The sequence below is a fragment of the Mesoplodon bidens genome, assembly GCF_964165515.1.
Source record: "Mesoplodon bidens genome assembly, chromosome: 9".
Classification (NCBI taxonomy): Eukaryota; Metazoa; Chordata; class Mammalia; order Artiodactyla; family Ziphiidae; genus Mesoplodon; species Mesoplodon bidens.
This window is the reverse complement of record NC_138166.1, coordinates 7,901,528-7,914,943: the sequence shown is the minus strand read 5'-3', so window position 1 is coordinate 7,914,943 and position 13,416 is coordinate 7,901,528. Positions and strand designations below refer to the sequence as shown.

The 13,416-nt window shown below is 41.2% G+C and overlaps 1 protein-coding gene across 2 annotated transcripts in view; it reads right to left on the bottom strand.

Annotated features, from left to right (window-relative positions):
- Positions 1 to 13,416, bottom strand: part of MAGI2 (membrane associated guanylate kinase, WW and PDZ domain containing 2) — a gene marked incomplete at its 3' end in the record, with an annotated part of 1,332,164 nt that overhangs the window by 153,163 nt on the left and 1,165,585 nt on the right. For both annotated transcript variants that reach the window (XM_081243891.1, XM_081243892.1), the window contains exons 11-12: positions 12,687 to 12,718; positions 6,065 to 6,254 (exon numbers count right to left, since the gene is read on the bottom strand). In XM_081243891.1, the coding sequence (XP_081100017.1) occupies positions 6,065 to 6,254; positions 12,687 to 12,718 (222 nt within the window). The remainder of the gene's footprint in view (positions 1 to 6,064; positions 6,255 to 12,686; positions 12,719 to 13,416) is intronic.

Below are 13,416 nucleotides of genomic sequence, written 5' to 3'. Positions count from 1 at the left end.
TTTCTGTTCTAAAGAGGTCCTACCAGAAGGCACATTATACCATATGGATCCCTGACACTTTTTTTTTTTTTGTGGTACGCGGGCCTCTCACTGTTGTGGCCTCTCCCATTGCGGAGCACAGGCTCCAGACGAGCAGGCTCAGTGGTCATGGCTCATGGGCCCAGCCGCTCCGAGGCATGTGGGATCTTCCCAGACCGGGGCATGAACCCGTGTCCCCTGCACCGGCAGGCGGACTCCCAACCACTGCGCCACCAGGGAAGCCCCCTGACACTTTTATGATCTACATTTGAGTGATGTCTTACTGCAAAGGAGTAAGGACATGTTGTACCTCATAAATTATTTATTCATAATAACCAAGGTTCAATGTGAAGAAAAAAAGTTTGGACGACCTCAGTCATAATTCAACTTGGGTTCATACCAAGGGACAGAATCATTAGGGAAGAGTTTCAGGGAACAAAGATTCTTCTTCTCTGTCTCTTTTGGTTTTCATCAGCTTGTCTGCTCCAGCTTCTGAGGCTTCAGTGGGGAGTATGCCCAAGAAATGGTCCCATGAGCCGAAGTGACAAGATAAAACTTTAGAATAAGTCTGACTTAAAGAAAAGTGAAGCAGCAGGCCAGGGCCCTCATTCCTAAATGATCAAGTTCATTAGCATGAGCAAAACTTTATTTTGTAAGATTCCAAAGTAAGCCATGCTCATTTTCTTTGGGAAACACTTTGTATTGCCTTGTTTGGCATTAAAAAGAGGAGCCAGGATAAGCATTTTTCTGCAGTTATGTGTGTACAGTCTTCCTTAGGAGCAGAAAGATGGACAAAATTAACTCCCTTTTGGTCCTGTGATTATTGTGGTGATGAATCTGATTTATTCTCTGTGATAAGAATGAGAATTTCTCTTCACTTAAATGAGTAAGGCCTCACCGCCATACTTTTTCTACTTAGTTTGCCGTGCTCTAGACTTGCACATCTGTATAGTTTTCTGGGTATGGAAGGAGTTCACCGGGTGTTTGGCTACCAAAACAAGTTACCACATACATCTTTACCTGAAATTAGGGATAAAACATGTATGGACAAAAACTCAGGGAGCCAAATAAATTAGCTTGAAAGAAATTATTTATCTGAGTAGGCTTTAAAATTTGTATTCAAATTCAGATGTATGCTTTTCTTGGACAGTAATGATGTCTCTCTTTAACAGACTATGTAGTAAAGGGAAGTCATATCAAATGAGGACAATCTGGAGTGTGAAAGGGGAGCTATTAATTATGCCAGGACAATGCAGAGCAGGACTGTCTCAGGCAAACTGGCAATATGTAGTCTTATGGGTAAGTAGGCCATTATAAAATGTTTCCTATCATATCAGACATATGTGGTTGAAGCAATGATGCAATCACATATAGAGAAAGAATGGCAGGAGGAGATGGGAGGGCGGAAGACAGTGAGGGCCTTTAGAAATAGTCTTTTCCCCCCAACGTTAGAAATGGTGTACGGAGCCCAACAGTTAAAATGTTAGCATACAAACTGAGACAATTCAAGCCTTTCCTCTTGTAACTGCAAAGAAAATTAGTCTTTCTTTCATGAGATTTATGGGAAAAGGAGGAGTAAAAAATACCATGGCTTGGGCTTCCCTGGTGGCGCAGTGGTTGAGGGTCCGCCTGCCGATGCAGGGGACGCAGGTTCGTGCCCTGGTCCGGGAAGATCCCACATGCCGCGGAGCGGCTGGGCCCGTGAGCCATGGCCGCTGAGCCTGCGCGTCCAGAGCCTGTGCTCCGCAACGGGAGAGGCCACAGCAGTGAGAGACCCACGTACCGAAAAAAAAAAAAAAAAAAATACCATGGCTTATCTCATTACACAAAGGTGGGTATTTTTCTTTGCTTTCAATTTTAAAAAATCCATGTAATGGAAACAGCAAGAAGTCAATTATCAACAGAGGCTATTACACAAAGTAAAGTGAGATTTATCTAAAAGTACTAGATGGAGATGAGGGTGGGTAGATTTTTGCTATTTTCTGGAAATTGCTGGTAATGATAATAGGGTCATGTTAGTTGAATAAGTAACATGGAAACCCAGAAATGCCACTGGTCAAAATTTCTTTGCGGACTATTTAGGCATGGTTCTTCTATTACGTATACAAGCTTTAAGCTTAGGTGGAATGAAGTTAATCGGGAAAAATGTTCTTTTTGCGTGGAGCGCTCCAGTAAGAACTAATGAGATTTTTGATAATTAAAAGATATTTAACACAAGACATTCTCCTGATTAAATATCAATTTTGCACATGGAACGAGAAACTATGGGTCTAATTGTCTAATTATATTTAAACTATTGTCTATATTTACTGCACATTTTGCTTGTTAAAATACTGATATTATTTGCTCTGCTGTATAATACAATGTCATTCAGGAATTGCTTTCCTATGTTTTTGTCCCCAGTTTCACTGTAAGCTTCATGTGAGCAGAGATTATGTCTCATGGTTTTTCTCTTGTGGAGCGCGCAGCAGAGTCTAGACACATACTGTGTTTCATACATGCTTGTTGATTGATGTGGAGCCTGAAGACGCCACTTCTGGGCACTCTGCCTGATGCTCTGAAGTCAGAGGCACCGCCTTGCCTGCTGGGTGGAAGAATCTTCTTCCCCTCAAGTCCCATGTCATCATAAGAAGATCTTATGAAGACAGGAGGTGTTTCTAGCCTTCCCCTCGTAAGCTTGTACTGGCCATGTTCTGTTTCCTGTGGCTCTAGTATCCTACGGTTGTCTTTGTTTGTTTAAAATCACAGCATTTTTTTTTTCAGGAATACATCTTTATTAAGATGTCCTGTACATGCATATTAAAATGTCAGCATAATCTAATTACGAGCCAAATGAGGCACAGCATCATTTACATCATTTGATACATTTCCATCATTTGCAGGGGACTAGTGATTTGAATCCAAATACTTCTTGACAGCCTGGATATAACAAACGTTCTGTAGCTCTGTATAGCAGAAGCTTGTGGGTGGAGGTACATTCTTTTATTTGGTGACTGCAACCCAGTTTTGAACGTGAATGCAAAAATTCTGTTCAGCATTAGACCTAGTTGTAAAGGAGGATACCATGAGATCGTTACAGGTCAGGGAAAATGTCAAAGGACTTGGTTTAGACAGCTTTGGTTAGGATTCCCTTCTGTACTTTCTGTGGTCCCACTATTTTTTCTCCAAGGAAAAAGTCTGGGGACACAGACTAAGGAGAGCCAAAGCTAAATGTTATGCATGTAATTCAAAAGAATAAGAATAGAGTGGTTCACAAAATTTCAAATATGGGCCTTTTGTTTAGATGCATGCATTTCATGGTCATTAAAAGAAAACCCTATCTGAAGATGATGAGACATAGACTGAGCTTTCCCTCCATTCATTACAAAACATTTTTTTTAGCATTGTTCTAAAACTTTAAATGAGAGGATGAGACTTTTTCCACAGTTGGAGACAGGATGCATATAGAGGGCAAAGGTCTGTTCTGTTCTATCAAAGACCCTGGCATGTGAAACAGAAAAACAGACGGAACCGATTAGCTATCCAGAGATTAGAGAAAGTGGTGCCATGTTTTTTTGGTGTCCTTCATCTTCAGGGCAGAGTTTTTCTTACCGTGACATGATTTCTGTGTTTCATTCACACTCCATTTAGTGTTATGAAATAACAGGATAGAAAGAGAAGGATGGGAAAGGAAATGTGCTTGCCCTCTTTCGGCTCCTAAGAGTTGTGACCCTGAAAACATTTTTGTGACCTTAGAAACATTAGAGAGAGCTGAGAAAGCAAGAAGTGTGTGTGTGTGTGGGGGGGGGTTGTGAGATGAGAGAGGCAGCCGCAGAGCATATGCAGGGCTCCGCGGGCAGTCAGGACGTTTGTTGTTCAAGTGGCTCAGGACGCAAAGCAAAGGGGGGTACAGAGCTCCCAGAGGAGGACTGAGAAAGAAAGTCATGGGAGGTTAAGGCAGATTGGTTTGCTAGGTTAGTTACAGGTGTGGAGCGGAAAGGCGATGAACAGAAGGAGCATTGCAGGGGCTGGCTAAAGAAATCGGAATTCGTGTAGGGCTGAGAAGAAGGTCATGCACAATTCCTGCTCACAAGCTGAGGGCACAACAGCATCAGACACCATAGAGAAAAGACGGAATAAATACCAACATTGCCTTTGTCCTGAACAATAAGGCCTTGCGTTGGTCAGGAAACAGCAAAAGGATGGGAACAAATGACTAACGAAGGGACAAAAACAGGAGGAAGCATCTCTCGACGCTCCCTACAGGGAACCACAAACTTCAACAAGCCAAGGACAGGAGGATGAGATATTCCACCTTCTGAGTTAGAGCTTCACCTGTATCCTGATCTCTCCTTGTTTATACTTATTCTTCTTGTCTCCCACTTAAATTCGTGAGAGCAGGACATTTTACTCCACTTTGGTATCTCCCCATGGTACTGAGGGCCAAGTGGGTATTCAATAAATACTTGCTTATCGAAGCAGAAAAGGTATTAAGAACTGTGCTGACAGGGAGATCAGCTCGGTGCTCTGACCACCTAGAGGGGTGGGATAGGGAGGGTGGGAGGGGGACGCAAGAGGGAGGAGATATGGGTATATATGTATATGTATAGCTGATTCACTTTGTTATACAACAGAAACTAACACACCATTGTAAAGCAATTATACTCCAATAAAGATGTTAAAAAAAAAAAAGAACTGTGCTGAAATCTTCTCAAGTTTTTTCAGTATAATGACCATTAATACCCTGAATTCATACCCTGTATTACACAGTGAAAAATGCCTACTTCGTTCTAATTCTATCACAGCAAAAACATTCTAACTGCACAGCCCTTTAAAGACATTTCAGTCGTTCTGCCAGAAGGAGAAGAATCAAATACAGTAGCCCTGACACAGCCAATTATTTTTATAAAGTGGCAGAGGGGTGCGGTGGTGGAGGTTCATTTTGATAAAGATGATTTCTCAATGGCCTGCTGTCCTAACTAGTTTATCAGCCAAAATTACTTTTACAGAGTTGTAGAGGATGGGCAAAGGGATATGCCTACTTTTCCCCTTACCAGTGTAATTCTCAGCCCCTGGGCTCATCAAAGAGTAAGCAGATTTGAGATCCTCTGAGATAACACACAACTTAAAACTTGCTATTCGTGCTTCAGATGATAAAGTTGGAAAGAAGACACTGGCGGAACACCAAAGCAAAGGAAATCAGCAGACCATAAGTGGGAGCGCCCGGAACCAAACCCTTCTCACTAGGCTAGTTTTTTCAATCCATTACTCAAGTTCATATGGTACTGTGTATTTTCCTCATATATTATACATCCATGCCGTTTGGATTCCTGTCCTCTAACATTCAAAAGAGATGACCTGTGAGATGGTGGAAAGAGGCACAATGAATGTATATGCAATATTAAAAAGCTCTGTTTTCTAATATTTATAAAGCGCAATGAAATGATTTTAGGAAACCTTCAAATAGGATGACAAGTGCCTACACGATATTTTATGAGTTAACTTTCCAATGGGCCCCAGGACATTAAACAAGAAGTGGAATTTCAGGTAGAAGTGATTGGCCCCTGCTCTGTGCTGCTTTCGGAACCATTACTTTCACCATTATGAGTTGGAAGGACTTGGCTAACATTTTACTCACATTCCTAAAATCTTCAATGACGGCCTTCATGGCTCTAAGGAAGTCTATGCTTCAGATTCAGGATCAGATTAAACATAAAAATCCCAACCATTTCTTCTTATTATCTGGTGGCTTAAATAAAACTAGCCACCTCTTCACCTCTTCCCCACCCCTGGCCCCCCCAATACATTCCTGATTTTCCTCAGGGGCTTAGGGGGAAAAAAGTAGGAAACAAAATTTAAACCCAAAAGATATAAGCTTTTTTTGAGTTGACAGGCTTTTTTCTTTCTTTTTTAAAGAAAAGTTTCGATCAGCTGGCTTTACTTTTGAGATACATTTTGAACTTCAGAATATAAAATCACGTCAGATCATTTCAGCCTCAATATTATCTCCTGTCAGGGCTTCAGCTGTTATTAATACACCCTTGTTTTTTTTGTGGCTTTCACTTACGCCTACTTTCATAAATGGCTCTAGATTTCTCGTAGAGCTCATATGGGTCAGGCTTCCTTGGGTCAAAGGCCTCTGTTGAGTCAGGAAAGGAGCTCCTGTGAAGGGTGGGTGGGAAGTGCAGGTTCTGCGGTATGGCCGGAGCAGATACACTCGTTTGAGGACTGCCTTGATTCTCCCATCGGTCCGTTATCTGGAAAGTGAAAGAGAACAGAGAAAATGACTGACAATGAACTCTTTCTTGCTGTTTCCCTTGTCACAGACCACAGCCCTCACCTTTAAGTTTGACTTTCTTGTCCTGTAGACTTTTCTTTCACAGAACATTCAAAACTTTGGTATAAGTGCCTTGAGAGATTCTATTTCTATATAATAAAGCACCATAGATGGTTATAAATATATGTGTTGCCTGACTTTTGAATGTAAACCTTCATAACCTTGTCACCTACTAGCAATTTTCAGCAAATCACTGAATCTGTCAGAGTCTGTTTTTTCTCCCTATAAAATAAAGACAATATGTATCTCAAGATAGTTTATCTGTAAGTGCTTATGACTGTATGGTATTGTTCCTTGTCTAAGATGGCCCCAATTCATTACACCATTTTTACTAAAGAAAAAGATGAAGTTGTCTGCATGCATCCATTTGATACCTATGCACATCCGAACCACCTCCTATACTTGAACATTCAGTCACTTTCCTCACAGTTTATAAGTAATTATACAACCCTTTGGGATTTTTGAATTGTTCAAAGTCTTCTACGAAGCCTCATTTACTGCTGATCTGGTGGTTTCTTCTCCAAAATGCTGCTGCTGCTCCCATCATAATTTATTAACGGTCTGTAGAATACTATGCTGTTTCATATACATTACCTTCTTTGATCCTCCCTAGAGCCCCGTAAGGTAGAGCAGGAACTCATTCCTTTTTATCAAGGAGAAAGCCGTGTTCACCGAGGTCACCTGTTTGCACAGCCAGCTTCAATAATCAACCGACTGCTCATTCAAACTCAACTTCAGCTTTTCTGCTTTGACTAAACCTGTTGTATGTGGAATGATATTAGGGTGCCCTCTTGTCTAAAATTCTGCACTGGGTGAGCGCGGTCCTCAGACCACTCTCTAGTGGGATATAGTGGCTCCTGAGGGCCCAGGTCCTGATCCTCTTTCTTGTATCCACTGATGCTCTCTCCTCTCATTCCCTGGAACCCATCAGGTTCTCTCCAGCCTCTGAACCCTTGCATACTTTCTTTCTCTTTCTGCCTGCAAAGTTTACCCATTTTCCACTCTTCCAGCTCCCATCCTCATTATACCTGGCTACTAGATTCAGATGAGACACCTACTCCAGAAGGCCTTTGCTGACCATTCCTGATCTGGTTACTTGTCCCTTCTGGGTGCTCCCAAAGTACCTGCCCCTCACACTCAACCATAATTGCAAGTCTACCTTTGTCTCCGTAAATAGATTATGTTGGGGACGGAGACTGCAGGGGATGCAGTCTCTCTCACTGTTGTATTACCCACATACAGCAAGTGCTCAGAAAATGTAAATTTAGTGACTGAATGAAATCATCAGTAACATATGGTCACTTGTTCTTTCTTTAAAACCAGTTTTGATACACACTATTTTGAGCTTGACAGGATTATAACTTTCTGGACCCTACTGCACTGTCCTGCTTTTGTTTCCATGATGGCTATATTTTGGTCAGGGCTCCAAAGCCAGCTGTCACCTATCAGTGATAATGTTTTAAAGGTAGAGAGGATTTGAGGTACTATGTACTGTGTCCTTGTGTACCAAAAAGGTCCCTGGGACCCACTTATGTACTTGGGACTGTGGCAGGAGTCAGGTATGTCAGCAAACTGGGAAAGAAATGGGTCATTGACCCTTCTCTCAATAAGACTGGTGCTACAGTCTGAATGTTTGAGGTCCCTCAAAATTCCTATGTTGACAATCTAACACCCAAGGTAATATTACTAGGACGCGGAGCTTTGGGGAGATAATTAGGTCATGAGGCGACAGCCCTCGTGAATGGAATTAGTGCCCTTATAAAGGGGACCCCAGAGAGCTCTGTGGTCCCTTCTGCCAGGTGAGGTGAGAGCAAAAAGATGGCCATTTAGGAAGTGGGCTCTTGCCAGAAACTGAATCTTCTGGTACCTTGATCTTGGACTTCCAGACTCCAGAACTATGAGAAATAAATTTCTGTTTTATATAAGCCACCAGTCTATGGTATTTTATTATAGCTGTTGGAAGAAACTAAGACAACTGGCTTCATTTTAATTTGTTTTCCATATGGGCTACTGACCAAGCTTTCGTTTGAACAAAGGTTCTATAGCTAACAAAGATGGAAAACCCCTAATATTAAACATAATCTCTAGGAACATAGAGAGGTCCAGCAGCTGTCAGTGGCAGACCCAGGGTCAGAAACCAATCTATAACTATAATGGGAGTGTTATTTGCATAATAATACATTGAGGGGAATAACTGGTAAATTTGTTTAGAGTTCTGGCTAATTTTCTGCTCAGTGATCCTTTTGCTCCCCTTTAGTAAAAATCTTTAAATATGCGTTTCATAATTCATTTGAAAGCAAAATTTGCCTACGAAGCCATGGTGGGTTCCTTTGGTCATCCATTCTCTGTGCCTTTGCTATGAAAGGAAGACCCACATTGTGGCTAAAGGCATATTTTTTTATTTTTCACTTCACTGACTTCAGGCACCATGTGGGTGCATTCTGGCTATGACTTTCTCCCTTCTGTTTCCAAACATAAGATACTAAATTCTAAAAAGTAAATAAATTAGAAATATGGTCTGAATTGCTGTAGTATCCTGCTTGTCATCATAGGGCTTCAGCAAATGTCTATTTCTTTCTCCCATCTTCCACGGAGGGTTATCTGATTCCTCCATAAGTCTTGCTGGTATATGCACTGTCCATGTGCAGTCATTGGAGCAAACATGGTTCAGGTGAAATATTAATATTCTAAAAAACATTCTTAAAACTACAAAATAAATAATGCTTTGGGCACTGTTTGGGAAAGTTTCTGTGGCAGATTGACAAATTCTACAATTTCTATAGCAGAGGTGGAGAAATTCACTGATTCCAGTTCATGCTTAGTAAAGCATTCACAATGTCTTGCTGTGACATGCATAAACCCTCAAGTCACTCTGTCAGGGATTTGTAAGACTATAGAGCAGAAAATCACAGCGCCCGTGAAATACTGAAAAGGCAGACTCGTACTCCTTCACAGCCCCGCCCCCTAATTGAGTTATTTGTTCTTCCGACACAGAAGACCATGGAGCAAACTCCCTGCCCTGGGATCAGAGGGCACCCTCTGCTTTCTGGGACTGGTGTGCTGACCTGACAACATCTTTTGAAAGGTGCCCTCTGTTGACTTCTCCCTACTTTCTTAGATAGCTTGGTCTTTGCACTTTTTTTTTTTTTTTTTTTTGCGGTACACGGGCCTCTCACTGTTGTGGCCTCTCCCCCTGTGGAGCACAGGCTCCAGACACGCAGGCCCAGCGGCCATGGCTGACGGGCCCAGCAGCTCCGCGGCATGTGGGATCCTCCCGGACCGGGGCACGAACCCACGTCTCCTGCATCAGCAGGCGGACTCTCAACCACTGCACCACCAGGGAAGCCCAGGTCTTTGCACTTTTGCTTTCTCGCCGGGACACCTTGTGCTCACTTGTTCCTCTCAATCTTCGTGAACCACCTAGATTCTGATCCCATCCCCTTACGCCACCTAGAGTCTTCCTGGCCTTGACCTCTAGAGAACTGTGTTTCCCGCCGGCGTTTGCCTGTCAACAAGGCTTCTGATTGAATCTTGTCCAGTCCCAGTGGTGTCCTTACCTAGGCTAATATTTATAAACACCTAACTAGAGTAAGAAACATGAAAACAAAATCATTTTCTTTATATGGCAGAAGCCTTGTATCTCTGTTGGCCTTGACGAATGAGTGAATGTCTAACTGTATGAAAGGACAGTCGCTGAAGTATCAGTGGACAGGGTGGACATACAGTCCACAACGGGATATCAAAGAGTAAAACAGAAAAACCTGATCATGCTGTGGTTAATGTTTTTTAACGCCACCTTCTGATTCTAGGATGCACACTGGGAGCAAAGGGCTTGTGAACAAGGCAAGGTGTCCTCCCCATGAAAACTCTAGGAACTGTTTGCTTCCTGTAGAAGCTGGGGTAGTCTAAACACACCTCCTCAGGATTTTAGGGCAGGGCTGGGAGATGAAGGCTTTTGGCTTGATTCAGTACTTGAAGAATGAACTTGGATTCCTTCCAGGTGGAGAGACTGAGAACCCACTATAATTAATGTATTACTTGTTAAACAGAAGTGACTATATTGATGTGGGTTCGTTTAAGATGTGGATCAGTAGGACGGAAGAGTGTCAGGAAGTGACAGAGGACTGGGAGAAGGAGGGACCTCACTCAAGATAACATTTCCTTATCCTAAGGATGTCATCAATCCCCTTGCAGAGGAGGGAGTGTATAAATCCAAATACAGTGGGTATGTGTTTATATATATATTTGTTGAAGTGAATAGTTTCGCAAACTATCTTCATTTCATAGGGTGACTAATTTATTAAGGGTTTATGCATGGAGGGTCTGCTTTCTAGGATGACAATAGTTTATATTTTTGAGCATGTAGGGGCTCTGCTTTAAGCACGTTACATGGACTAAGCCACAGACTCTTCATAGTAACCATATGAGAGGAGTATTATTATTATCCACATTTTATAGATGAACTTGAAACACTGAAAGCTTAAGTAGCTAGTGGAAGGTACGATAGCTAGTAAGGAGAAGAAGCACAGTTTGACTGTAGGCAGTAAGCCTTCAGAACCTGCACCCTAAACCATTATACCACACTGCCTGTCATCACAGTCCCTAGTCTGAAGAGTTTCTGGTAGATACACGGAGGATGTTAAATTGACAGTCCTCTATCTTCACTTAGCCTAGGACCTGGAACTCCAAGCCTTGGCCTTTGTAGGGATGTATGGGTTCAGGATTAATTGTAAATTAAGTTCATAAAACCTTTTTTGGAATTATTGAGTACGGATGTAATGACCGTAATGACAGCAAATGCTGTCATTATGCCAAATGGCATCATTTGTGTAAATGCGGTGCATATAAGGAAATCACTAGATTGCATAATTGTAGCACCAGGATGAGGTTGCAAGATTCCTTGTTAAATTAGATAAAGATGTGTGTGACCACAGAGCACAGATTTAACTCTGATGGCGAAAGGAAGGAATTATTTAGATTTTGGTCAAGATAAAACAAATTTCATTTTAAATATTTTTAAATACCTCTTTTCAAAATCACACGCATCACTAAGTGGTTTAACTAGGCCCAAGTGAGACCAGTTTTCCCATCTGATATTCTCTGTGGACCAGATGAGCTGAATGCTAAATGAGGACATGCTTGGTTGGAATGTTCTGACATCTCAGCCCCTCATCACCAGCTCCGGTTTCCTCATCTGTCTTTGAGAGGAACCTGGAGCTCAGGCATATTCCAGGGCTCAATAATATTTTATTTTCACGTCTTCAAATAATTTTAAAGCCATGTTATTTAATTAAGGCAGGTACTGCACTTGAAAAGTATGCAAAATTATATCTCCATTTCTAAAATGAGAAAATCAAGCAGTTAAATACTCCCTCAGTAGAAGAAAAAAGGGAAGCAATTAACCCAAGAATTCCCTACTCACTGGCCAAACCAGGGGCCACTGTTGTCTGAGCTGCTTACTGTGAGAGGAATGAAAAGTGGGTGGAAGATGCGACCCCCTGAGATTTTTGTTTTGTTTTGTTTTTGTTGTTACTTGAATCACTTTGCTAAGCTCTCTTCCAGTCATGAGTTTTAGCCATTCCAGTTAGGGTCGACTATTCTAACACACCATAGAATGGGATCCCAGAAAACCAGCCCCAGGTCTTGGGACTTGGATAATTACTAGCTTCAATCTAATGGCAAGTAAAGATCATCTCTAGCTGGGAAGGCAACTTGGCTAAACTTGCCTCACAAAAAGATTATTAAAATACCAGCCTCCTGGTACCTTAGCATCAAAATTTCAGGACAATTCATAAAGAAACTAGGCCCAGAGAGATTAGGTGATGGCAGAGTTCACCGGTTTCTGAAGATTCAGAAGCACCACTTGGAGTGTGTGTTAGGTTTGGTAGGAAAAAAAAATTTTTTTCACACACACACACACACACACACACACACATTTAGCTCTGTATACATTAAAAAGTAAATATAAATACACAAATACATATACAGGTAAATTTCTTGCGGACCAGACTTAATTTGCAGGTCAAGACCTCTGGGCTTATAATTTGTACTGTTTTTAAAAATTCAATGTGATAAAAACGATAGTATTTCTGACAGGGGGTAAAACAAAGTTTTTCTAAAGTATTTTCAGTACACCATACTGAATAGTGTTGATGCTCATTTTGTGAAACTATTAAAAAACAGAATTGTCTTTATAGGAAAGTAAGACAAGTTATTCTTACACAGAGGATTTGCTCTTCTGACATCACAAATCTCAGAGGAGGAAGAGATTTTGAGGTCACCCAATTCAAATCTTACTTAACGGAACTGTAATAATAACTAGCAATAAAGAAGTAGAATAATTTCAACTTACAGGCTTTGGAGTTTTCCATGGAGAAAAGAAACCTGTAATAAAGAAAACAATATTTGAACTTTGAAAATATATCCCACTACCACTTACGGGTGGCATGATATTTAGATAACTGCAAGTTATTTTCAATCGGTTAATAGCAAACAACAACAACAAATTCTGCCTGGCTGCATAGTTTTTTTCAAGGGGCCCCAAATAATTTTATTGGAATTATATTAATGATTCTAGGAATATTTCCTTATTTGGCCTGAAGATTCTGAAGCCCAGTGACAGTGAATAACTGTGTGGCAAATGATCAGTCACTTTACAAGAGCTAAGACTGAGTCATCCTTAGGGATTTGTGTAGCACAGCCTTAGCGGGAGAGGGAGACGGAGAGGGAGAAAGAATACAGAGAGAAATTTAGATATTTAAAGGTTAATACCTTTGCTTAGTATAAGAAATAATTCTGCTTTATGTACCTGCTTTGTGTGGTTAAAAATCAATCAACAAGCCTTCATTAGTCCTAAATTTAAAAATAATGTATATACATATATTATGAATTAGATTCTATTATAATTGCTTATGGGCCTTTTCTCCCACTGAGATCTTCTCTAGAGCAGATATCTATTTTATTATCCCTCTACCCTAGTGTTAGCCCAATGTTTTTCATGAAAAGGCAGCTCAAAATGTTTGTTAATTGACTGACTACTGTATTATCAAAGCCAGGCTTTTTTCAGCTTATTGAGCTCTTTC